This window comes from Acipenser ruthenus, chromosome 1 (assembly GCF_902713425.1).
Source record: "Acipenser ruthenus chromosome 1, fAciRut3.2 maternal haplotype, whole genome shotgun sequence".
Taxonomy (NCBI): domain Eukaryota; kingdom Metazoa; phylum Chordata; class Actinopteri; order Acipenseriformes; family Acipenseridae; genus Acipenser; species Acipenser ruthenus.
Window position 1 is genome coordinate 2,042,266 of NC_081189.1, and position 23,820 is coordinate 2,066,085.

General features: G+C 44.1%; 1 protein-coding gene across 1 annotated transcript in view; it reads left to right on the forward strand.

The window, feature by feature from the left end:
- LOC117973453 (proteoglycan 4-like) overlaps positions 1 to 17,999 on the forward strand; it is a 22,036-nt gene extending 4,037 nt beyond the window's left edge. Inside the window, exons 2-10 of the mRNA XM_059035610.1 lie at positions 5 to 56; positions 1,457 to 1,531; positions 2,894 to 2,999; positions 3,533 to 3,946; positions 4,254 to 5,042; positions 5,413 to 5,556; positions 5,785 to 5,936; positions 6,786 to 6,843; positions 15,468 to 17,999. Coding sequence (XP_058891593.1) covers positions 5 to 56; positions 1,457 to 1,531; positions 2,894 to 2,999; positions 3,533 to 3,946; positions 4,254 to 5,042; positions 5,413 to 5,556; positions 5,785 to 5,936; positions 6,786 to 6,843; positions 15,468 to 15,604 — 1,927 coding nt within the window. The 3' untranslated portion in view covers positions 15,605 to 17,999. The remainder of the gene's footprint in view (positions 1 to 4; positions 57 to 1,456; positions 1,532 to 2,893; positions 3,000 to 3,532; positions 3,947 to 4,253; positions 5,043 to 5,412; positions 5,557 to 5,784; positions 5,937 to 6,785; positions 6,844 to 15,467) is intronic.
- The last annotated feature ends 5,821 nt before the right edge of the window (positions 18,000 to 23,820 follow it).

Here is a 23,820-nt window from a genome sequence, read left to right on the forward strand (position 1 = left end):
GGAGACTGCAAGCCAAGCTGGAGGCAGAGGCACGGAAAAGAGAAAAATCCAAGTGGGTGAGTGAGATCAGGAGCCCAGGAAGAGAGAGAACTCATTCTGCAATGTGGGTGCGGACAGTCTTTAACAAAAGCTACTGAAGGCATATGGAGACTGATTGTCAGACGGCCCATAACTCTCTCTTATATTCCATGTACATATATGTGGGGAGCCGCTTGTCTGATTGTGATGAGACTTGCTCAGGACATTCTTTAGCACACGTTGTTGAGAGTGTCAGTCTGGGGGAATATGGATGGACCTGTGCGTAGTTCATGCTGATGAGGTGTTACTGCTCTCATAAAACAGCACAGGGTCTGTACAGTAGTTTTTGCCTTTGCAGTAGGCTGTCCTGCTTCGTTGAAGGCTGTGGACCAGCCTAGCGGTCGTTTGGGGCTTGTTTAACAACGTGCCAGGGAGGTTTACAATAACTGCCAAGGTATTTTTATTGGGGTTAGTCTCGTCTGTTTATTTGAAATGTTCACACCAGAGCCAAGGCCCCAGACAGAATCACCTTGGTGATTACAGACCACAGACAGGCAGTGATTCTCTGCCCTCGTTCCTCCGCACAGGCCATTCCTGCTACAGAACATAAACACTGAATGAGTTTCAGGGGAATTCCAGAAGCACTCAGAAAATTCCATTGGGATCGCATTCTAATCCCTGTGTATCACGCTTAAGAAAGCTTGGCTTGCAGAGCCATTAACAGACATTACGAGTGATGGCAATGCAATTGATCTGACACACACATTGCACAGAACGATAGTCTTCATTCGGCAGCAGACTGGTATTGACGTGGTACTGCCCGGTCACATCACCTATTCAACACACTTACCCTGCAAATACAGGGAAACGGACCTGAACTACAAGTTGGAAAAGTTTCCCGTAGTTAAAGCATAGCAAAGTGAAAGTATGTTAAAGCGAAGGTACACACTGTAAAGCCCAGAAGGGGATGGTAAAGCATATTAAAAAACATGTGCAATCCATGTATACCCATGGAAAAAGCATGGGAGAATTGCATACCATGCAAATGTACTGTGGGTACTGTACTGTAAATATAACTGAGTGGAATCTTACATAAAGGTCTGTATTGGATAATGAAGACATTAATAAAGACTTATTGGTTTAAGATTGTGTTTGTGTTTCGTACTTCTATCTATTCTAAAGCAGCCTGGGACAGCCGTCCTGTAACGTTCAAAGCGCTGTCTCAGTCAGGCATTGTAAACTGTTCAGGATCTCCTAGCAATCCCAACCTCTGGCTGAAGCAGAATCATGCAGCAGTGCAGCAGATCATAGTTCTGGTTTATTCATTTTAAATAGTTTTCATTCAAACTGAACGTTTTAAGATGTTTCATAAAAGTTGTGTTGGAGTCGGTGTCTGAAGCTGCTGAATTCAACACGCAGTTCTGTGTTTGTCCACCAGGAGGAGCAGCAGAGGGAGCACGAGGAGGAGATGAGAGCGCGGTTCCGGCGGAGCGAGTCTATAGAGATGGCAGCTGTGAGTATCATTCCCACAGTCAGCTACCAGGGGAGGGCTGCTCTTAGAGAAGTGGTGCATAGCAAAGCATGGCAAAGCATAGGGAAGCCTTGTTGAGCCCAGGGAGCTGTGGTAAAGTATATACAAAAAATAAAAAAAATGAAACTGGATAACCATTGCCAGCTATAACAACAACAACAAAAACAGCAGCAGTAATTTATATTGATTTATATAGCAGACCTGCACATCGCAAGGTGCTTTACACTGTTACAAAAACACAGTATCTAACAGAGGAATAAACAAACCAATCAGAGAATCAGGACACAAACACGAAAAGCAAATTTGGCTATAAAAGCAAACAGATAGCAGAGGACAACGAGAGACGCTCTTCTCAAGGGCCTTAACCAAATGCGAGACCGAACAGATAAGTCTGAAGACCTTTTTTAAACCGATCCACTGACTGATGTCAGCGGGGGAGTCATCCCAAAGCACCAGAGCCAGGTAGCTAAAGGAACGGCCTCCAAGACCAAGCCGTTTCACATCAGGAACAACCAGCAGGCCAGCCTGGGAGGAGCTAAGGGTGTGAACCGGCTGGTAAGGGCAAAGTAATTCAGTGAGGTAAGCAGGACCAGAACCACTGAGTGATGAGTCAGGAGAAGTAATGTGAAAGAGATTCCGTACTTGATGGGAAGCCAGTGAAGCTTAGCCAGGACTGGTGTGATGTGCTGGTACTGTGTCACACCAGTCAGGATTCTGAACTATTTGTAATCTAGCAATTGCTTTGAATTGAAGGCCTGCAAATAGGAAGTTACAATAGCCAGGCCTAGAGGTTACAAATGCATGGATCAGAATCTCAGCATCGGTGAGAGAGAGAAAACGTTGAACTTTGGAAATCTTCCGTAAATGGAAGAAAGAGGATTTGAAAACAGAAGAAATATGTGCCCCAAAAGCTATGGTAAATAAGTAGTGTAACTGGGAAAAGCATGGGGGAAACTGCATAATTAGCTTGCAAATATACTGTGGTAAACTTTTATAAGAGTGGGGACAGGATTATTTTACTAAGGGTGTGTGTGTAAGGAAGGACTGGCGCTCTGTTTATTAGTAGCAGTAGTGAGTTATCCGTGTGAGTGAATGAGACACATAGTCAGCCAAGAGCACAATCAGGTAAGAACAAATATCATCATTTTTACTTTCATTTTGAAATCTGTCTGTTTCATGTTTAACATCGAGAAGTTAAACATGTTTTTTTTAAGGCCTGTTGCTCTTTAAATCATTAAATTAGACTCAGAAAAAGAAAGTCTAAAAACTGACCAAATTATCTCTTTGAATGTGATGGGTTCATACTGCTCATTTTAACAGCCAATTTCTCCTCCTGTCCTGTAGGAGGCAGCAGTGCTTGTGTCTCAGCGCTCCATGAACCCGAGAGAATTCTTCAGACAGCTCTCCTCCTCTTCCAGGACCCCCACCAGCCCAGGCTCCCCACACTCAGGTCAGCACAGGCGTGCCAGCAAACACAGCCTAGCCTCTGTGTGTGTGTGTGTGTGTGTGTGTGTGTGTGTGTGTGTGCACAAGCATGTGTGTGTGTGTGTGTGCGCGAGCATTTGTGTGCGTGCGTGTGTGTATCTGTGAGTCTATATGTGAATCTGTCTGTGCATGTGAGTCTATGTGCGTCTATGAGTCTGAAAGTGTGTGAGTCTGTATTTGTGTCTGTCTGTGCGTCTGTCTATACAGTATATGCCAGTGTGAATAACTGTGAATCTGTCTCTGCGCCTGTCTGTGTGTGTGTCTATATAGTATATGCCTGTCTGTGTGTGTGTGTGTGTGCTTGTGTGTGTGTGTGTGTGTGTGTGTGTGTCTGTTCGTGCCTGTCTCAGTGTGCATGTCCATGAGTCTCTATGTGCTTGTCTGTGTGTACATGTCTGTCTCTCTGCATGTGATGTGTTTGTACCCAGGTCTGACTCTGTGTTTGTGATTGTCTGAAACCACCACTCTTTATCAACCTCCCTTCTGTCTTCTTCACAGGAAAGCCGTTCCGACGGTACCAGCGCAGTCTCACCGACACTGCCTTCATATTCAACAAATCTGACTCCCCCACCTCTCCCCGCAGCCCCACCCCGGCCTCGCCCCTCTTCCGCCCCACCAGCCCTTTCCGAGCCCACCCTCTGCGCCACACCAGTTCCCCATCTCCCTCCAGCCCTGGCAGGGCCAATCCGACCTTCAGTCCCATCCATTCCTCACCCCAGGCCCTCTCTCCCCCCGATAGCCAGCCCCCGACACTCCCCAACTCTCCCTCTGCTCTCCAGACCAGCCCTCACCGCTCTGAGGCCTCCCCTTCCTCTGCCCCCTCTCCTCCTACAGGGGGAATTGTCTCTGTGCCCAGTGCTGCTGCACCAGTACAGGATTCCCGCTCCAGACGGAATGGATCCGACATCACAGGTCAGTCGAGACACACTATTAAACTGCTCATCGCTGCTGTGTACTTCCATTCTCTATTATACAACACAAGGTTATTTCAGCCAGTCTGAGATGGCCAGTAATTTGTTAGGCAGTACAAATTCAACCCAAACAATGGACCCTAAACCTGTACTGGAATTACAGCCATGCAGTTATATTGCCACCTCCTTCAACCAGGGTTGAATGCCGTGTGTAAGCATTCCCTCAGTAACCAGGCGCTGCTGCTGCTGCTGCTTCATCATTGCCTATCTCACACACGCCATTCTGAAATGTGTTTTCTCTGTTCTAGAACTGGACACAACCTCAAAAGTGGCGACAGACTGCAGAGGGGAAGAAGAGTTCAAGATTGAGAGGATCTACAAAGTGGAGATCGCCTCCAAAGAGCAGGCAGAGCGACCAGCTGAGGTGTACCCAGAGGCAAGGCCCTCGCAAGTGCACACACACCCAGTCCTCACTACAGAAACAGAGCTGGGAGTGGAGTCCCAACCGAAACCCGGGAGAGACGCTGGAGTGGAGAACGCTCCCTCGGAGGCAGCGGAACTCGAACCAGAGCTGCCGACGTCCTCTGAAACAGCAGCAGAAACGGAGACATGCCTTGTATTGGAGACACAAAGTGAGGCCATTCCGAGAACGGAGAATGGATTCAAGTGGGGCTGTGAAGCTCCGGCAGCCTGTGAAGCAGCCTCCATAGAGGCAGAAACAAAGGTAGGGGAGCCCTTCGCTCCAGCAGAAGATGTGCTGAGGAGCGAGGAGAAGGAGACGCACCCAGCAGAGCAGTCAGAGCAGGAGGCTGTTGCTGCTGGCATTGTGGGCACCGTCTCTCCACTGCAGCTCAGTTCAACAGAAGAAGATGTGCTGTGGAGCGAGGAGAAGGAGATGCACCCAGCAGAGCAGACAGAGCGGGAGGCTGTTGCTGCTGGCATTGTGGGCACCGTCTCTCCACTGCAGCTCAGTTCAACAGAAGAAGATGTGCTGTGGAGCGAGGAGAAGGAGATGCACCCAGCAGAGCAGACAGAGCGGGAGGCTGTTGCTGCTGGCATTGTGGGCACCGTCTCTCCACTGCAGCTCAGTTCAACAGGCAGGTGCTATTTTATTTAAGCCATAGTTACAATTAGTGATTTTTAATAGTTTATGAAAAGATTATGGCAGCATTTATAAACAAACCATTAACAATTTTTTAAAAATAATTGCTAACCTGTTGGTCGTCTAGTTGCTCCTAACGTTCGTAACTCCGTTTCTCAAACTACTAACACTACCCCAGTATCCATTGTGGGTTTTTTAGAACTACCTTCAATGTAGTATTTTATTTAAATGATCAGATTGTAGGAGTTTGATAGGGGGAGTTTTGAATGTCTTCTTTATGTACTGTACTGTAGCTGTCCGTGTGAGAAATTGCATTTGTACTAAAACCCTGAGCTGACACGTTCTCTGGTTGTTGCATCTTACAGATAAAGATGGCATGATAGAAACAGAGGAAGAAGAAGCACAGAAGGAGCTGACAAGTGAGATGAGTCTGGTAGAGGAGGACGATGGAGAGACAGAGGAGGAGGAGGGAGAGAGAGAGTCATCTGTAGAACACAATGGCACAGCAGGTACACAGATAAACACAGCTACACAGATACACACAGATAAACACAAATATACTCTTAGAGCCATATATTCCACAGTAGATCAATCAACGAGTCACAGGGGTTAGCTCCAGTACCTAACATGGTGTACCTACTTCAATTTGGGTGGTGTTTTTCATGCTGTTAAGGGAGGGAATGTCTTGTGTACGCATTCTAGAATGTTTACAGCTATCCCTGTTTCCCTGGTTACAGAACTGAACCACCAGATGGAAGAGCACAGTCCCCAAAATGCACCAAAGCAGGTCTCTGTGTCAGCTCATTGCAGAGCAGTGCATGCTGGGATTGAAGTTGACCACACAACCAAAGAGCAGGAAGAGAGGAGTGAGAGGGTGAATGGAAAGGAAGTACGGCGGTTTTTGTTATTTACAAGTTAGAAGTTTAAAGACTACTTGGTTTTGAAAATAATAACATTAATTGTATGAAAGGGTTTTAAAAGTAAGTGAAAGATTTCAGTAAGCAGCTTTTGTATTTTACAGCCCCACCCCCCTTACCTTTTTATGATGTTTTCAATCATCCTGAATTGTTCTTATTGCTACTCCAATATATACATATATATATATATATATATATATCTTTCACAAGAAGTGAGAGAAGTGGCATCCAGTGCCCTGTGTGTATGGATTCAGTTTCTGCTTGTTTTTGTGGTGATACACAGTGGTGCATTAGATGAAGCTGGGGCTCTTTGGCTGGTCTAGCTGACATTATATACATTATGTATGTATGCAGTATATCAAGCAAGTAAAACTGAAGTGAAGTTGCAACTTAACTCTGACAAAAAAGCGTAATATTGGAGTAAATGTGAGAACCACTCCGAGTGATTGCAAACTGCAGAAAAATAGAACGGGGAATCAAATAACAGGAAAATGTCACCGAAAGGTATTTGTTCTTAAACACAGTTTGAAAAACATGCCTTTAAATGTCATTCAAAAAATTCACGCAGTGTTGATTTTCTGCAGAAACCTATTGTTATCACCTGTGTGCTACTCTGCCTTTACCATACAGACTTGCAGCAAAGCAGGTGGTGTTATATTCATTTATTTATTAACTTCTCTGAAGCCAGAAGAGCATTTTAAACACAGTAAAGCCCTGCTTCCCCAGAAGAGTAAGCGCTGAGTGTAGTTACTCTGTTTCTTCCCAGGCAGTGCAGTACTGTGTAGTCTAACCTTCCTCTTTTTCTCTGTGTGATTCCACAGCATTCCAAGGAGCCAGAGAGAGAGATGTCTGTGCGGGCACTGTATCACTATCAGGCTGGTGAGTGCCAGAATCACCCACTAGAGGGTGCTACTGCACAATACAGGAGACAGTGGCTGGGGATCCTTTAGTAAAATTGACCACAGTAAATTTGCCAGGCAATTCTGCTGTTTTTTTCCACCATGCTTTCCCTATGATTATAATGTGCATGTATCATGGTTTACCCTGGTTTGCCGAGTTTTTTTTATGTTGTACTATTCTTTACCATGCCTCTCTGTGCTTTACAATGCTTCCCTATGCTTTACCAGACCTCTCTGTGCTTTACAATGCTTCCCTATGCTTTACCAGACCTCTCTGTGCTTTACAATGCTTCCCTATGCTTTACCAGACCTCTCTGTGCTTTACAATGCTTCCCTATGCTTTATCATGCCTCTCTGTGCTTTACAATGCTTCCCTATGCTTTACCAGACCTCTCTGTGCTTTACAATGCTTCCCTATGCTTTACCAGACCTCTCTGTGCTTTACAATGCTTCCCTATGCTTTACCAGCCCTCTCTGTGCTTTACAATGCTTCCCTATGCTTTACCAGCCCTCTCTGTGCTTTACAATGCTTCCCTATGCTTTACCAGCCCTCTCTGTGCTTTACAATGCTTCCCTATGCTTTACCAGACCTCTCTGTGCTTTACAATGCTTCCCTATGCTTTACCAGCCCTCTCTGTGCTTTACAATGCTTCCCTATGCTTTACCAGCCCTCTCTGTGCTTTACAATGCTTCCCTATGCTTTACCAGCCCTCTCTGTGCTTTACAATGCTTCCCTATGCTTTACCAGACCTCTCTGTGCTTTACAATGCTTCCCTGTGCTTTACCAGACCTCTCTGTGCTTTACAATGCTTCCCTGTGCTTTACCAGACCTCTCTGTGCTTTACAATGCTTCCCTATGCTTTACCAGACCTCTCTGTGTTTTACAATGCTTCCCTATGCTTTACCAGACCTCTCTGTGCTTTACAATGCTTCCCTGTGCTTTACCAGACCTCTCTGTGCTTTACAATGCTTCCCTATGCTTTACCAGACCTCTCTGTGTTTTACAATGCTTCCCTATGCTTTACCGTACCTCTCTGTGTTTTACAATGCTTCCCTATGCTTTACCAGACCTCTCTGTGTTTTACAATGCTTCCCTATGCTTTACCATGCACTCACTCTTTGCTATGTGTTGAATATGCTACACTTGTATAAGTGATGTGCCCTTGCTGATGCTGTGTTTTTGTCATTCATTAATCATCCCGAATTCCTCACATTTCTTATTAATCTTGTTAATGTTTCAAACACCTTGAGGAACTTGGTTGTTATATTACTCAGTTGTTAGGCTCTAGTTTTGTAAAATGAACAGGTGTTTGACCTCTTTCAAAAGATAGATAATGTCTGTTTTGTTCTAGACTGAATACATTAAATTCCCTCGAGCTGTCTTCACAGCACATATGTGCATTTATTAAAGCAGGGCTGTTTGTTGCCAAGCAGGTTCCTCTTATGATTGCCACACATCCAAATCTAAATGAGAACTCCTAATTGTAGGGTTTTAATAAAGAATAAATCTAGCAGTTTAATGCGTGCATTCCTCACTCAGGGGTGCTGAACCACTCCAGGCAGCTTGAGGTGACAATAAAACACACGCCCACATCTCAGTAAAGTCAAGTTTACCCAATTTTCTTTTACTTAAAGGTTACTACATCAATAACAGTACATAAAACAAGCACATAAAACTGGGTCCTTCATTTTATAACCTGTGTTACACTAGCAGAGCTTCATAAACCGTGTCACACAACCACAGGAGAGTTAGAGAGTGTAGCGCTGTGCTCCACCAGTAAACCAAGATCTATAATCAGCAGGGATTGCTCGGGACATGGAATGAGCAGCTCTGAAATATAGGCAGGAGAGAGACCTTGAATTTCACTGGGAGACAATGAAGGGATAGTAAAACAGGGTGCTGTGTGTGTCCAGCCCTCACTTTGGTTAACATACAAGTTCTGAACAAGCTGCAATCTACTGATACATTGGACAATGAAAAGAGCATTGCAATAATCAATCCGTGTCATAACCAAAGGGTCACTTTGTTTCCACTTTGCTGTTTTACAACTCACTGACACTCTTGTTCTGTACAGCTGTGGGCAAACGTTTTGCATTGCCTAGAATTTTAGGATTGAGACATCATTTAAACTATTTGGACTGTGACGGGGTGCTCCCCACCCCTGTGTGTGTGTTTCATGTTTTGTGTTGTTTTGTGTTTGTATTTGTTGTGTTGTTATTGTTTGAATTTGCTGTTTTGTATGTGGAAACACGCTCTTTTGTTGTCGGTTGTTTTGCGGCGTGGGTGGGTTTGAACTTCCTCATCCGTACTGGACACGTGTGGAGTGTGACCATCTCCAGATGGATAGGTGTGTTGCTAGTTTGGAAACGGTCCCGTGTGTAGAGGCCCGCAGCTTTGGCTGGTCGGGTTTGGTTGTTCAGAGGCGGAACGTGAGTACAGAGAAACTAAAAAGAATAACAACAATTGCTACTCGTGCTGGCTTAATACCAGCGCAATACTTATTGTCTTTAGTGTTTGTTCAGTGCAGGGATGCGGGAGGTGGGGGTGCTGGGGTGTGCGGCCGCACCGACAACTTTTCTCGTTAACTTTAGTTTATGAATGAGCATTTGCATTGCCTGCAAGAAAGTCATGAATCAACTGTTTCAAGCAATTAGTATTGCTGTGTGCGTGCAGGCGTTCGTTGTTTCAACCTATCACTGATAATATCAGCACCAGGCACTGTCATTCGAGAGACAGTGTTTCCTTTACAAATGTGTCCTGACCTAGCAGCAAAAATGTAAAAAAAATAACAAAGTCCGACAATTCTCAGCTGGCTGACTTCATCTTTCAAAATACTGCTTGTTTTCTCAACTAATCATGTAGCACTGATGACAGTATAACACAACACGCTTGCCAGACCTTTTTTTATATTTATATTATATAAAAAAAGATATTTTTTGCAGGCAAATGTTCAATTTTAAAACAGAAATAAATCATTTAATAGAGACGTCACAATAAATGCGTTCCCTAGTATATTTCCAGGTTGACAAAACAAGTTAATTGTCCCGGATGTCCTGTAAAATACATGTGCGTGGATAAACGTGCCTGGGGTCTGCAAAAATCTGCAAAAAAACGGGACAAAAAGAAGCAGCACATTTTTACCTTACATTGGCGACTTATTTCTCTTACTGTATGAGAGGTAATGATTTTTTTTTTTTCTCTACATTTCACCTAATATTGTATAAAGTGAAATGGTGCTTTTGGCTGATTTACTTTTGCTGCGCCGATACCCTGAAAACACGTAAACTATCCTTGCTGTATAGAGAGTCTCTGGCAATTCTCGCGAGGAACTAATAAGTAGGATCATTCTAAATGAACCCGGTCATGGTGTGCTAAGCCCTTAGTGTACTGGTGTGCCTAAGCAGACTTACATTGACGATTAATACTACAACAGTCAGCACAGACTGAATGCACCCTGATTGGCTGCAAGGTAAAGGGAGAGTTCCAAAATGTAAAAAAAAATGAAGACGTTTATAAAGGAAGGCAGGGAGGGATGCAAGACGTTTATAGAAGGGGGAGAGGAGAGGGGGGTGAAACTACTAAGAGATCAAATCATTCAAATAAAAACAAAATCTAAACAAATCCATTTACAGTGACATTGACGTCAGTCTTTCTTTCACTCTACAGAATTGCTCACAGATAAAAAGCAACGCGCTGAACTAGCTCGTCACTCTGTCAGGTTTATTGCTCTGTATCACCAGATTGCAATTTAAGTAGCGCCCCTTTTAATGCAAACGCGTGAGATAATTGATAGTTCAAGTCATTTCTTTGTTAATTCTACATGTTTGTTATTTGTTAAGTTTAACAAGCCATGTGTATCCAGACAGGATATCTGTATGTTACAAAATCAGTCGTGTGTAGTGACAACCTCCTCCTCACAGTGAGAGCAAAGCCACCAGTTTTCATTAAGGAGTGTACAAAATATTTGAGGTCGATTTAATCCAGCCCATGATTAAACAATGCTAATTACAGCTTTGAAGACAGGTAGAGAGAACAGAAATAAATGTCAAAATCTACCAACCCTATATTTATAATAGTTGCTACAAAATGCCTCTAAACAGCACTACTTTCGTACTAGCCTTTAAAATGATAACTTTGTTTCCCAATGCGTCTAGTGTAGAACGAACTTAAATTGTAAAGGCAGAACTTTCCCGATTAGCAGGTGTCTGCAGCATGATTTCAAGTCTTGTCTGTGTTACAGTAGGGACCAGCACCATTTATAGACCTAATGTTTATGTGCTTGATGATTTGAATACTTTACTTTCTATAGCTAACTATGTTATGCACAGTTAAGGATGTTTTATTTCCGACATGACACAGCTGTCTCATTCCAGTACTGATTTTAAAAGTATGTCCAAAAACAAAATGTAAGCTTTCAGGATATTGTTTTTATATATAGTTGTTGCAAACATTTAAATGCTTGTCGTTTTTGAACAGGCTACATAATAATTGCAAATAATATACTACAATTTATACAACTGTTCAGTTTGTGAATAGACCTATTAAACGTGTCAAATAGAATGAAAGCATTTTAGTGCCGAAGATTATAGAATGTATTTTATTTGTATTTTGCTATTTTAAAAAGACATCTAGGCAATGTGTTTAGTATGTCATTGCATTTTATTTATGTAACCTCTGATTTGCAACATAGTTAATACGTTGTCTTGTTGCTTTGAATCTTACATAAAATGTACATTTTTAGACTCGTGTTTCTATTTTTTAACTTTGTGCCGCTGTGTCTTATTCCTTATGAAACTCACTTGGTCTGTGCATATTTTGATAGTGAAATGCACAAAAGCGGCGATTTTGTATGTATTTAAATATTGCCAGAAGGTGCCTCCCCCTTTCATTTCCAGCACCCCCAGTTTGAAATTCGTTCCCGTGTCTCTTGTTCAGTGTGTGTTTTGTCTGTTTTGGCCAACGTGCCATTTGTTTTTGTTATGTGTTTTGCTTTGTTTAAACTTTGTATTTATTAATAAAACGCGCAGCAGCGCTTACCACGCAGTCCTGGGTGTCGAGTCACTTCCTGGCCTGACGTCACCACAAGCCAGCCTGTTCACAGAACACAACTGAAATTTTTTATTTCACATCATGTAATCAAAGAAACTATACAATGATATCACAAAAGTCTACCAGAAGCCATAATAGTAGTACAGTATTTCATGTTAGATTTCAAAGTTGTTTGAACGTTTGTCCGTTTTTCATTAAGTATATGGAAAACAATTGGTTACGGATGTAACCCCGGTTCCCTGAAAGAGAAGACGACCAACAACCAATACTTTTGGGAAAGTATATCAAAGTCATCGTAAGGAAGCATGAGCAGAGACAGCAGATCAGGGACATCTCGCTACCACCAAACTAATGTTTGTGGTGTGAGCGTGCAACCTCGAGGACTCTTGTGCCTAATGAAGGCATAGAGGGATCTACCACATTAAATCGGTAGAACCTGGTGAATGTAGGTGGGGTAGCTCAGCTAGCCGCAGTGCAAATATCGGTCAATGACGCTCCTCTAAAGAGGGCCCATGACATAGCCACTCCTCTGGTAGAGCAGGAAGGCCGGCATTGGTATATGCAGTCGAAACTGTGTCCACAATCCAGTGAGACAGCCGCTGCTTCGAGAGAGCTTGACCCAGGGTCATGACAGACGAAGAGCTGGTCAGACTGACGCAGCGCTCTTGTCCTATCCACATAACATGGGGAATTTCAATCTCCTCCGAAGAAAAATGATGGGGATGGAAAGCCTCTAGTTCCACGGATTGATTCAAGTGGAAAGCCGTAACCACTTTAGGGAGGAAAGCGGGGTTTGTGTGTAATGACACCGTGTTTCCATCATCCCAAACACGCATACAGGAACCGTGCACCTACAGAGCCTGTAGCTCACTTACCCGCTTAGCAGAGGTGATGGCTAACAAAAAGGCTGTCTTCATAGAGAGATATTTCAACTCTATGGAATGTATAGTCTCAAACGGGGCCTTAGTGAGCGCCCCCAATACCACGTCCAGACTCCACGCGGGGAAGACGTGAGCGTCCAGGACACTGAGTCAGTGGGGACATGGCATGCAGATACGGCTGCTAGGTACACTTTCAGCATAGAGGGGGATCTACCCTCCTCTAGCAAGTCTTGCAGAAACTGTAAAATGATTGCTATAGGGCAATAAATGGGGTCATGACCTCTGGACATACACCAATTTTGGAAATACCTCCACTTATCGGCGTACATGACCTTGTGGAGGGGGCCCTAGCATTCTGCAGTGTACTGACAACTGTGTCTGAGAACCCTAAGGCGGACAGGTGGTACCATTCAGGGGCCAGACCCACAGTTGGAGTCTGCCCGGTTCTGGGTTCCAGAGAGTGACTCTCACCTGACTGAGGAGATCCATACGCAGCGGGATCTCCCAGGGCTGGCCTTGCAGCAGGCACCGAGGCACCAAGCACCAGGGATGTAAACACCAAGGTTACTGGGCTGGGTGTCTAGTCTGGACCGCGTGCAGTCACACAACCGGGGCAGCGCATAGCTTGCAGCAGTGTGGAGCACAGCCGACAGACAGTATACACAGATATTTTTTTTTAAAGACCCAGTACACCGAGGTGGGTGGGTCAGTGTATGCGTGGAGTCCACTCTACAATGTGCTGGAATCCAACCCAGTGGAAGCACACGTAGGCCGCGCACACCGAGTGGGCGTGCCGAGTCAGCCCAGTGGCATCAACTCAACAGCGGGTGTGGCAGCCAGGTCCCGGTGGAGGAATATGTGTCTCTCTTTTCTCTCTTTTATTAATTATTTTTTTTTTAGCTGCAAAAAGCAAAGGAAAAAACACACGGACAGTAGATGCTGTACGGTTAGAAAAAGCAGACTACAGTCGGCAAGCGATGTAGGCTGGTCAAAGAAAGATATTTTTTTTTTAACGGAAGCCGAGTTTCCCCTTTCCGGGGAAGTGGCAAACCGACTTCCAGCAATAAATTGCAGGGGAACTAACAAAAAAACTCAAAGTGAGAGCTCTTTTACAAAGACTCAGTCACGCAACTGGAGAGGTTAGTTATACCTACCTGATTGTGAGAAGCAAAATAGAAAGTGGTCTCTGGAGTGACTACTTATTCCCTCGGTAGGCGGGACCGAGGACGTCACTCCCCGGAGGGGCCTATCGGCAATTCTGACATAAAACGCTCAGTGAATACCTGACCTGTGGCAGGTCTACAAAGCAGTATGTAATTCAATATGTTAACGTAACATTATTCAGCAGGTTTCATTCGACTTTATGAAGCAAAATGAGTTAATTCTACAGGCTGATGTAACGCTTTTGTAGCTGTATCATCGATCCCTGATCATTGATCCCACAATTGTGTCTGGTCATCTCTTAAAGGATCACTCTGCTTCAGAGCCATGGCTTAGCTTATTTCAGTTATCCCAGATGTTAGTGTTTTCATCTGAATTGCACCTCCCTTTTTATTGACATTGTATGGCCGGTTCTTTGTGAGCTCATTTTAAATTATTTGCACACTCATTGCACCAGTAATACGGGCGTACATGTAAAACACTCTTAGTGTCTGTAACACCTTTCTTGTGATTTTGGAAATACTTGAAGTGTCAGTTATTATGTAATGATGGAAAGTTTAGAGATTCAATAGTTTTCAACAGGCCTTTCATAGAATACATGTTTTTCTGTAGTATTGTACTTGGCTGGCAAGCTGGCTTTAACATCGCTTCTTTTTTGAAGGCAGTTTGTAGGATATCCTTCATAGATAAAGCTGCTGATTTCATCCCCTGCAAACGGGGTGTAGCGGAGCGGTCATACATACAGGGGTGTCTGTCTGTCCCTACATCTGTCCATCACTATGCCACACTTACATTTTTCTTACATCTGGAACCGCTTATCAGTTGCCGTGACGCTAGGTAGTAACATTATTCAGCACAAGTGTTTGAGATATACAGTGCTGTAGATATATGATGCTGTCTGTCTGTCTGTCTGTCTGGCAGTTCATCCATCTGTCTGTATGTTGCACTTACACTTATCCTGGAGAATTGCTAATCAAATTGTGGGTAAACTTTCCATTGCTAATGCGTATTCTATACTATTCTGTAATATTATTATTATTATTATTATTATTATTATTATTATTATTATTATTATTATTATTATTATTATTAAATATTTAGTTCTTAGTAGACGCCCTTATCCAGGGCGACTTACAGTTGTTACAAAGTATCAGATACAGATAGAGAAAGTATAATTATGATTGCGAGCAGCAGTAGAATACAGCAAAATGTGGAGCAGTTCAGTGCAAGTACAAGATGATGCAAGTACTGATACAGTTGTGTGCCACATGGTCCAGTATAGTAGAGAGTTGTGAGGTCTACACCTTGTTCTTCATACTAGTTTCTCAGGCTTTAAATTTAAAACCATGGCAATGGGGGGTGGATGCTACTGACATACTACTTATTATCTGTCAGCTTGTCATGAGGTCCACACCCAGCCTTCGCCATCTTAAATATATATATATATCTATACACACACACACACAATCAAACCCAGCGTATCTGTATGTCGCTCTTCTATTCTCCCTGCAGAAGATGACTCTGAGCTGTCATTTGAACCTGGTGACATCATCAGTGCTGTGGAGATGGTGGACCAGGGGTGGTGGCGTGGCTGCAGCGAAGACGGCCAGCAGGGTCTCTTTCCATCCAGCTATGTGGAAACCCTGTAGAAAAGGACAGGGGATTGGGGGAGGGGGTCACATTTCAAAGCTGCCCAGACAAAAAGGGCTTCTATTGAGCCTGTACACTGCCCCCTTGTGGAACTTGTGGTTATTGCAGGTGGTACACAGAACACAGCTCTTTCTGAAGCCCTGTGCTGGTTGTTAGTGGTTTCAGTGGCTTACCAATGTGTGTAATTCAATGTTTTTTTTTTTAAATCTGCTTTGCTTATAAAGTCTTAAAGCTATCATACGATCATTATCAATTGGATACTATCTTCACCTGAAAGCAGACATTGTTGACTGTTTTTTTTCTCAGCATTCTCCTTATATAGTTGTATTTGTGCAGGACACAGCCCTCTTTCCCACTTTAACCCTAGCTTGCCCCTAAGTCTCTCTCTGATCACCAGACTTTCTGCTGCTGCTACTTGCAGAAGCAGGAGGTTATTAGGAGTTCCCTCTGCAAGCACTGCTATAGCTTTGGAACTCAAAGTGAATTTATACAGTGAATTATGTAATTTTGTTTTCGTCTATTATGTGTTGGTACAGTTGAGAGGAAAAGTGAATGCCAGCATTCCTAGCAGTAGAAAAGCTATTACAGTTAATTACCCCTCACATTCTAAGGATGTGCTGTTGTTGCGTGCAAGCTTTTAATTAAAAGTAATAACAGCTTATCTTTCAAGGCATGTCATTTTTGCGCCAGAGTGTAGTTTTAGTAGTAAACCTTGCTTTTAACAATTTTAAGTAAACAGCAGACTAGAACTGTTTGAATTCAATGTTTTTGTTTTCGATTTCTGCTTTTTCCATTGCAGGTATTATATGATGGACCTGTCATTACTTACTAAGTGCTCACAGAAAATATAAAAAAAGTGGGGAGTGCACCGGCTAGTGCTGAGGTTATATATTGAACTTTTTTGATTTTTTTTTTGTATGCATCCTCAATTTAAGCACATTTTTTATCTTTTTAAGTTTGCTTTTAATATTAACTCTGTGTCTTTCACAGGTTTGCTGCAAAGCGTTATTTGATTTTTTATTTTAAGTATGTATGTATGTACTGCACTGAACTCATTCCAATTGCATGATCTAACTGTGTTTCTATGTATTCTGTGATGAATTAAGAGTTTGGAAATGTAGGGTGGACTGCAATGGAGACTGGGGTCCTCTGTTCTTCCATTTAGCTGGCAACCCCCACCCCCTACAGGTACCCTTAACTCTGCCAGGGAGAAACCCTTGGAAAGAGTGGGAGTGTAATCCAGTCTCCAGGCCCTGTCCTTGGCCTTTCTTTGAAACTGTCAGCCAAAGTGCCCATGGGTTACCAGTTTGTGACAGTGGATTTCTGATGAGGACACCAGACCAGGAGCTTGTGTCGCAATCTGAATCTACCCCCAGGGGCTGATTTGGGCCAGATCGCACCAGAGGCAGTTTGCAAACGATGAATTGTAGGGGGAAGAAAATGCTTCTCTGTTTCATGAATTAAATGAAAAAGTTTACTTTAACAATATATTTTAAGATGCACCATCTAGGAGGAAGAAAAATACTAGCTTTTTTACACCCGAATGGCATACCCCCCAGAAAGTAGCGCTCTTAACAACAGCACTGTCGTGACTTCTGCTCCTCAGATTAGTTGCTCCGCTGCTGGTATTGTTCAAGCCTGAAGATGATGTTAAAATATGGCAGGCAAAGATGAGCATGCAGCTCCCAACACCAGCAGTAAGGCATGAAACCCACAAGCAGATGAGAACTTGAAGCATATATGGAAGCTGCTATAAATCAAGGTCACGTTAGGTCTACAAACAAATAAGCCATCCCGCTTCCTTAATCAGAAGATCCCGTGCCCTTTTGTGTCTGGAATTTAAAGGGTTAACAGCTACTGCTTATAAAAACTATATGAACATCATTTAGATATTTTATTTAACATCATGTTTTCAAAGAAACTACAAAATGTTATTGCAAAAGTCTACCGGAAGCCATAATAGTAGTACAGTATTTCATGTTACATTTCAAAATGTCACATTTTATAATTTTTGTCCATTTTTCATTAAGTATATGGAAAACTACAAAGCGGTATTCAGCAGGTTTCATTCGAATTTATGAAGCAAAATGAGTTAATTCTATTAGATAACACTATTGCTACTGTTGTTTATAAAAAGAATGTTCACTGTAAATGTTTTTATTATTAATGTAATATATTCTTTCTCTTTGTTTTATTCTGGTTTTCCTCGTTGTCACGTCTGTCCACGCATGGTTGCTGTTGCTCTCTGATCACATCGACAACAGTATTGTCTTAGGAATTGCATGTTTTTGTAAGAAACTGTACAACCATTTCATAGCTATTGAACTTGCTTGCAAGGGGGCTTCTTTCTACATGGAGCTAATTGCAACGGAAATAAATATATTTTCAAGCTAACTGTGTTTTTGAGTGTGTTTTTCAGTATAAGCTTCCATAATCAACATCAGGGCTGCCTAAGCTTTTGAGCGGTAATATTTGTGACCAGCGGGGTTATCAATGGCATTGGGTTTTAAACAATTTCATTCCGTAAATCTTTGCTATATAGATCTCACATGTGCAGTTTTGAAAGAAACACATTGGAACAAACATATTTCAACTAGTAGTTGTTAACAATGTCTCCGCCAGGCACATCTATTCATTTTATAGGTCTGAAAAGGGTAGGTTTTGATACAGCAAACATCAAAACAGTGTTGGAAGCCATGCTTTTTGACTGACTTGATTCAGAATGAATCCTAGTCAACAATCTCCCTCCTGACCTGTGAGGACGCTGTGTAACAGGAACAGTGTGCCCCGGACTGGATGGTTTGACAGTTCATTCCAGGGCCAGTCGGAAGTCGGCCATCCAAAAAGGAGGCGAAGCCACAATACTAGACGTCGGTGCCTTACTGCGGTAGGCGATGTGTCAGTCATGGATTGGAGGAGACGTGATTGCACTCACTACCAAAGCGGGCGTGACTGAAGGTATATCAGGGGATGTGGCCGAGTGATCTGTTATTGTTATTATTATTATTATTATTTATTTCTTAGCAGACGCCCTTATCCAGGGCGATTTACAGTCGTAAACAAAAATACATTTCAAGAATCACAGTACAACTATTAATACAATTAAGAGCAAGATAAAATACAATGACTTTGGTTAGAGCAAGTACAAGTATGACAAAATACGATTCAATAATGGAGCAGATAACAGTGTCAGTGATAGTTACAACAGGATATAATTAAATACAAAATACTACAGATTAAATAACACTTGTGACAGATTACAGTATTCTAAAGTACAGGATTAAATGCAATAAAATCGGGAGCAGATAAGAGCAAGTAAAGCGCATTAAGGAAGATTGATAAAGTGTCCAGAGGGAAAAGAGGAGTTCTACAGGTGCTGTCTGAAGAGGTGAGTCTTGAGGAGGCGTCGGAAGGTGGTCAGGGACTGGGCAGTCCTGACATCTGTAGGAAGGTCATTCCACCACTGCAGGGCGAGGGTGGAGAAGGAGCGGGCTCTGGAGGCAGAGGAGCGTAGAGGAGGTACAGCCAGTCTTCTAGTGCAGAAGGAGCGGAGAGGTCGCGTGGGGGTGTAGGGAGAGATGAGGGTCTGTAGGTAGCTGGGTGCAGTCTGGTCAAGGCATCTGTAGGCGAGTACAAGAGTCTTGACCTGGATGCGAGCGGTGATCAGGAGCCAGTGGAGTGAGCGGAGCAGTAGAGTTGCGTGGGAGAAGAAAGGCAGAGAGAACACCAGGCAAGCAGCAGAGTTCTGGATGAGCTGGAGTGGACAGGTGGCGGATGCAGGGAGGCCAGCCAGGAAGGAGTTGCAGTAGTCTAGGTGGGAGAGTACCAGAGCCTGGACCAGAAGCTGGGTGGCGTAGCTGGTGAGGAAGGGTCAGATTCTTCATATGTTGCTCAGGAAGAATTGGCAAGTGCGTGCCAGAGTGGAGATGTGCTGGGAATAAGAGAGGCAGGGGTCCAGGGTGACTCCGAGGTTCTTAGCTGAGGAGGAGGGAGAGAGTGTGGTATATTCCAGAGGAATGGAGATAGAGAGATCAGAGGAGGGGGAGGAGGGAAAGAAAAGGAGGTCAGATTTAGAGAGGTTGAGTTTGAGGTGATGCAAGTGCATCCAGGAGGAGATAGCAGGTAGAGATACGGGAGGAGATGGTGGAGTCAGAGGTGGGGAAGGAGAGGAAAATCTGAGTATCATCAGCATAGAAATAGTATGAGAACCCATAGGCTGCGATGAGGGGGCCCAGGGAGTGGGTGTAGAGAGAGAACAGGAGAGGACATGGGAATCTCTGGCACTGTTCTGGCCTGGTTCTCCTCCTACCTCTCCAACGTCACTTACCAGGTAACCTGGCGTGGAGCAACCTCCACACCTCGCCCTCTCTCAACAGGAGTCCCCCAAGGGTCAGTCTTTGAGAGAGGATAGTAGAATAGAGTGATCGACAGTATCAAAGGCAGCAGAGAGGTTGAGGAGAATTAGGACAGAGGAGAGAGAGGCAGCTCGGGCAGAGTTTAGCAAGTTAGTGACAGACAGGAGGGCAGTTTCAGTGGAGTGAGCAGAGTGGAAGCCAGATTGGAGAGGGTCGAGTAGAGAGTGGTTGGACAGGAAAGCAGTGTACAGCCCGCTCGAGGGTTTTGGAGAGGAAGGGTAGGAGGGAGACAGGACGGTAGCTCTGGAGGGAGGTGGGATCGAGGGTAGGTTTTTGAGGCTTGAGGGAGTGATAGAGGCTTGTTTGATGGCAGAGGGAAAGAGACCAGAAAGGAGAGAGGTGTTGAGAAGGGAGGAGATGAAGGGAAGTAGAGCAGGAGCAGCAGCTTGAAAGAGGTGAGTGGGGATGGGGTCCAGGGCACACGTGGTGGGTTTGTGACCCTAGAGCAGGGAGGAGAGGTCAGAGTCTGAGAGGGGAGAGAAGGTGGAGAAGGAGGGTGAGTTAGTAGGGGATGCAGTGGGTGTAGAGGATGGAGCGAGAGGGGGTGGGGGGGAGGGAGAGGTGTTAAAGAGTTTATGGATATCTGAGATTTTAGAAGAGAAGAAAGGCAAAGTCATCAGAGGAGATAGAGGAGGGAGGAGGAGGGGGAGGGTTTAGGAGGGAGGAGAAGGTAGAGAATAGTTTACGTGGGTTGTTAGTGGAGGCTTGGATTATAGATTGGAAATAAGAACATTTAGCAGAGGAGAGAGTAGAGGAGGAGGAGGGAGAGAGCGGTAGAGGTCTAGGGTAGCAGGGAGTTTGGTTCTCTTCCATTTCTTTTCAGCAGATCGCAGTGTGGTTCTTGCTGAGCGGAGCACAGAGGAGAGCCAGGGTTGGGGAGGGGAGGGGTGAGGGGACAGAGGGAGTCGAGGGAGGAGGTGAGGGAGGAGAAGAGGGTGGAGGTAGCAGAGTCTACAGAGAGTTGGGAGAAGGAGTCGATAGGAGGGAGGTGAGAGAGAGCGGTGGAGGCAAGGACAGAGGTGGAGAGAGAGCGGAGGTTACGGCGAGTGGTGGCAGTGGGGGTAGGAGGAGCAGGGAGAGAGGGGAGAGACAGAGAAAAAGAGATGAAATAGTGATCAGGGGGTGACAGAGAGGGTGGAGGGGCAGCAGGCCCTGGAGAAGGTGAGGTCCAGTTGACGGCCAGCTTTGTGGGTAGGTGGGGATGGAGAGAGACAGAAGTCGAAGGAGTGAAGGAGAGGAAGGAATCCAGCAGAGTGGCTGGGGTTGGAGAGATGGACATTGAAATCACCTAACAGGACAGTTGGGGTAGATAGAGAGTGTGAGTGAGAGGTCCAGGGGGACGGTACAGTACAATTAGCAGGAGTTGACAGGGAGAGGTTAGATGGACAGCATGAAATTCAAAGGTGTTAACAGACAGTGAGGAGAGGTCGGAGGGGACAGAATAGAGTAAGGAGGGAGAGAGGAGAAGACCAGTCCCACCTCCCCGCCCAGTGAGACGCGGGGTATGGGACAGGACGTAGAGAGAGGACAGGGCGGCAGGAGTTACAGTGTTATCAGGGGACAGCCAGGTTTCAGTGAGAGCAAGGAAATCGAGAGAGAGGTGGGAGGCAAAGGCAGAGATGAAATCTGCTTTGTTAGCAGAAGAGTGACGGTTCCAGAGTGCACCAGAGAGAGTGCAAGGGGAGAGAGGGTGGGGGGGGGGGGGGGAGAGGCAGAGGGATGAGGTTAAAGGGGTTGGAGGAGCAGCGGCAGAGAGAGGGCAGAAGACGAGAGTGAGAGGACAGAACAGGGATGTGAGAGACAGTCATAGCAGGACAGGCGAGACAAATAGGCACAGTGGGAGTGTGAGCAGTGGGGGGGCGGGGGGAGGGTACAGACCTGACTAGTAGATGGCTTCTTCCAGAGCGCTGCTAGGTTCGGATCTATTCCAACAGCATCTCGGCGCAGACCTCCCCACGCTGGACTCCCACAGCTAGACTCCCGGCTCTTCAGTTGGCTGGTGCTTCGTGCTGGCGCACAAAATAGCCTGCCTGACTAATATAACAACTAGGTGGGACAAAAAAACTAAACTGTGTGGAAACCAATCAAATAGCAATCAACCTCTATTCAATTTAACCACACTCACCTGGTACTAATCACACACTACCTCACCTAATTGAAACACCACCTTACAATGTTACTAATGTAGTTAATTTAAAATTACTTGAAGCAGAAACACTTACCCATCTGCCTCAGACACTGGTTACCTATAGACCAGTGTCAAAGGAACAGCCTGTTCCTTTGTTATGGTTGTGAAAGACCTGTAAAGGACGGTAAAAGCCGAAAGTAACCGTGAGTTTTTGTCGTGTTGTATCTGTCTGTCTATTAACTGTCACCCTTATCATTCATAGAAGACTAAATCTGGGAGCTGTCGCTATTATTATTTCAGAACTGATCCCCGTGGTTTTGACTGGCTTTACACATCGCTGTTACTTAAAGCAACAAATAAAGCTTTGTTTTCACCATTGGAACATTGTTGTTATTAAACACTGCATCACCTCTTCACCTGTGCACTACAAACCACTCCGCCACAGGCTCTTAAACATGATTTACTGGAAAATATAGTAAAGTATAGATATAGTAATTATTTAATAACAAAGCTAATAATACACTGTATGTTTTTCCCCTATCAGGTCTCCCCTGTTCTCGTTGTAATGTGGGTGTGGCCCAGAGGGTGGTGCTAATTAGCTAATACCTTCATTGTGTCTTTGTAGGAAGGGCACAGGTTCATTTTATTTCTTTTGAGCCTGTGCAAGATGGTTTGGTGAAGTAGCATGAGTAATGCATGATGTGTTTCTTTAATAAGAATGACACCCACAAACATAAAGACAAAATCCCCATCCTGCAGACCCATTGTCCTGCGATCATGCAGTCACAGCTTGTGACATTTCACAGTGCCGTCATGAACAATATAAGCCTATATTATGCCTGTGGATTTGGGGTTTTGTGTTTCAGCTCTGTCTAGATCTTTGAATACCATATTCCATATCAGATGTAGATATTAAATATAGATACCATATTTGTTTCATAACTATGACTTGAAGGCACCAAGGATGGGTAAAAAACCAGGCTGGCCTGTCTGGTAATGCCTCACATGTAACAGGGAGGAGGCTAGGATTACTAATATTTTCAAGCTAACTGTATTTTTCAGTGTATTCTTCCATAACCAACGCCAGGATTACCTAAACTTTTGACTTGAACAATAATATTGTAAATGGCATAGGCTACTTATAGCTAACACAATCATTGAAAAAAAGAACTCCATATACATTGTAGTGTACTGTAACGATATGTTTTAGGATGTGACATCTGTGAGAAAGAAAATTACAATTTTTTCTTCACAACTCATAGGGTCCGGGTCTATCCATCTTTCACTAGAGCGAATCCATATACCGCCACGAATTGCAGATGTAAGGCGACTTTTAATTGGATAATTTATTACACGTAATATTTTCTTTAAATTCATTGGTTCTCATTTCATTTTCAGTAACCTGATTGGTCAAATTAGTATGTGTAATAATTAGAATTACAACACGTACTAAAGTCAAATTAGAATGTGCAGTAAATATCTGAAAGGTGTAAATAACACGGTTTCGACCAGGGTGGCCCTCCATAGCATGCAGCTACCTACACCAACAATAAGGACCGGAACTCTGGTCCCAAGCAGAGGAGAACTTGAGGCATATGCGGGAGCTGCTGTAAATCAAGCTCAGTATACATTAGGTCTAAAAACAAACATCCTATCCCTCGTCCTTAATTAT